Source organism: Nicotiana sylvestris, chromosome 2 (assembly GCF_000393655.2).
Source record: "Nicotiana sylvestris chromosome 2, ASM39365v2, whole genome shotgun sequence".
In the NCBI taxonomy this organism is placed as follows: Eukaryota; Viridiplantae; Streptophyta; class Magnoliopsida; order Solanales; family Solanaceae; genus Nicotiana; species Nicotiana sylvestris.
In genome coordinates this window covers 183,003,550-183,006,473 of record NC_091058.1, presented here as the reverse complement: position 1 = coordinate 183,006,473, position 2,924 = coordinate 183,003,550, and the positions used below count along the sequence as shown (strand labels likewise).

The 2,924-nt window shown below is 39.8% G+C and overlaps 1 protein-coding gene across 1 annotated transcript; it reads left to right on the top strand.

Annotated features, from left to right (window-relative positions):
* Positions 1-393: 393 nt before the first annotated feature.
* LOC104242481 (UBP1-associated protein 2C-like) lies at positions 394-2,722 on the top strand. The gene is made up of 2 exons (XM_009797534.2): positions 394-1,791; positions 2,407-2,722. Exon 1 carries the CDS (start codon positions 528-530, stop codon positions 1,788-1,790), a length of 1,263 nt encoding a protein of 420 aa, XP_009795836.1. The 5' UTR covers positions 394-527; the 3' UTR covers position 1,791; positions 2,407-2,722.
* The last annotated feature ends 202 nt before the right edge of the window (positions 2,723-2,924 follow it).

Genomic DNA, 2,924 nt, shown 5'->3' with positions numbered 1-2,924 from the left:
TTCATGGCTTCCGTTTGGATTAATTTTCCTAAAAAGAAACCAATCAAGTAAGTCAATATTTCAAACATTAAAACCAAACCAATTAAATTAATTTTTTTATCGATTCAATTTATATCAGTTTTTATCGATTTTTTTATTTTTCTTGGTAATAGTCATATCGTATTTCTTATTAATTAAAGAAACATAATACTTTTCACTTATATTAAACGGTGATTGATTACTTTTAAGAGGCAGAGTTTCTCTCTTTTTTGGTTAGTTACATAGGATTAAAGTTTATCAATTTTAAAAATTTAAACTTTATTTTATAATTTAAACATAATTTTTAATATAATATTTATGTGATTTAAAAGAATTGCACATCCATAAATAGGGTACACTGAGACTAGTAATCTTATAAATACACAGTTCCTCCCTTGTAGTTGTAGGGTTTTATTCCAAAGCGGCAACGCGCTACGTACTATACAGTTACCAAATCACATTCTCTCTCTAGGGTTTACTTTCTCTCTCTTTCTCCTAGGGTTTCTGCGATGGATCTAACGAAGAAACGCAAGGCAGATGAGAACGGCGGTGCTTATCCTGTATCTAACGAACTCGTTACCGCCGCCGCTCCTCCGGCACTCGGCGTTCTCTCCCCCGAAGACATCGACAGAATTCTCGAACCGTTCACGAAAGACCAGTGCATCTCAATCCTCCGTAACGCCTCCCTTCGTTACCCCGATATCCTCGAAGCTGTTCGTTCCATCGCCGATGCCGACGTCTCTCAGCGCAAGCTTTTTGTCCGTGGTCTTGGTTGGGAGACCACTACCGACAAGCTCAAACAGGTTTTTTCTGCATACGGAGAACTCGACGAGGCCATAGTTATAACCGACAAGGCCTCGCAGAAATCAAAAGGCTATGGTTTTGTAACTTTCAAGCATGTGGATGCGTCGATTCTTGCTTTAAAGGAGCCCAACAAGAAAATTGATGGCCGTATTACGGTGACACAGCTGGCAGCTGCAGGTAATGCGGGGAATTCACAGTCTGCTGATGTGGCGCTTAGGAAGATCTATGTTGGTAATGTTCCATTTGAGATTACGTCTGAGAAGCTTTTGAATCACTTTTCCATGTACGGAGAGATTGAAGAGGGGCCTTTGGGATTTGATAAACAGACTGGAAAGGCAAAAGGTTTTGCGTTTTTTGTGTACAAGACTGAGGAAGGAGCAAGGGCGTCTTTGGTTGATCCTGTGAAGACGATTGATGGACATCAGGTGTTGTGCAAATTGGCGACGGATAATAAGAAGGGGAAGCCCCAACATAATATGGGGCCTGGTGGAATGTCCAATACTGGACATCCTACAGGAATGCCTGGTGATGATAGGGTTGGAACGATGCCTGGTTCTAATTATGGTGTTCCTGTAAGCGGGTTGGGTCCGTATCCTGGGTATTCAGGTGTGCCTGGTCCAGGAATGCAGCAGCCACCGCCTCAGCCTGGAATGGTGGCACATCAGAATCCACATCCTGTTGGACCTGGATATGGAAACCAAGGACCGGGTTCTTTTACTGGCAGTGCTGGTGGATATGCTGGCGCTGGTGGGTATGGTGGTGGTGCAGGGGATTACACTGGTGGACTTGGAAATGCTGGTTACAGGATGCCACAAAGTTCTGCTGGAATGCCTAGTTCAGGAGGTTATCCAGATGGTGGTAATTATGGATTACAGTCGGGTTATCCCTCACAGGTACCACAACCAGGAGGAGCAGTGGCCAGGGTTCCACCAGGTGGGATGTACCAGGGCATGCCCCCATACTACTGAGGTAATCTTTCAGTTTGTTTGTTTATATGTATTTGTGATAATATGCTGCCTTTTACATAGTATTTTTTATGCATATATTTATTTAGCAACTATCTAATGAGTCTTGGTTCATTTCTTGCGTAGTTTACATATTTTGTAGGAGTGCCTGGTTTACATATTTTGTGAGTGACTGTCTGGTAATCATTGTGTGTTCTTTTTGGGTAAATCTCTATCTTTTATTCTGAATTCTACAAAGATCTCTCTCTCTCTTGTTTTTTTTTGTGTGTGTATGTGTTTAGCATTTGGACCAGGAACTGCAGATTGGAAAATCCCAGTTCATTGGCTTACCATTGTTCTTCTGGGGCTCCTGGCATATCTGTTGAATTTTGTCTGATATTTCTGGTGATTTTTCTGCTTCTAGTAACAAGAGTTCGTTTTCCCATGGGGTGTAAGTGGATCTATTTGCACTTATCCAATTCATCTTCTGTAGAACCCCTTATAGCTTGATTCATTATGCTGTTTAGTGTGGTTTATGTCCCCTGTACTTTGAAAGTAATTTGCTTACAAATGTTTGCCCACAAGAAGATTTATATGTTGGAATCTTGAATGATTGAATTGTACATGGATATCTGTTCAGGTGTATTGAGAGCTTCTTGGACGCAACATGCTTTAAATGGTTGTGCTGATTTCCTGATTGCAGACTCTGAAATCTTTGTTGCCATGGACTGCTGTACATCTGTTGCTGCTTCACCTATCTGCTCCTATGTGTGGCTGTTAGTTAATATTTGCTAGATTCAAGCTAGGACTAGGTTACTTTAAAAATTGCTGTATCTTTTGTTTAGTGTATTGTGGATTATGTCAGTTTTGCTATCTAATATTACCCGTACTTCCCGTTTCTTGTATGTTTCTTATCTGGCAATCTTTCTAAATGATCTTTCTAATGATCTGGAGAATATGGCGTTCTTCTAAGTCTTCTATCATGTTATATGATAGCCATTATTGGCTTAGCTTTTTTATATGTAGACTATGAAGGATCTTTATATTCGATGATCTGAAACAAAATATTCGATGCAAACAAAATCTCTATATTATTTTAATTTTAATTATAGTATTTTAAAATAAAAACAATACTAATTCATACATATCTGGAGCGGT

What these genes read in the sequence shown, in the direction of transcription:
- LOC104242481 (XM_009797534.2), top strand. Translation starts at nt 528, where the DNA reads ATGGATCTAACGAAGAAACGCAAGGCAGATGAGAACGGCGGTGCTTAT.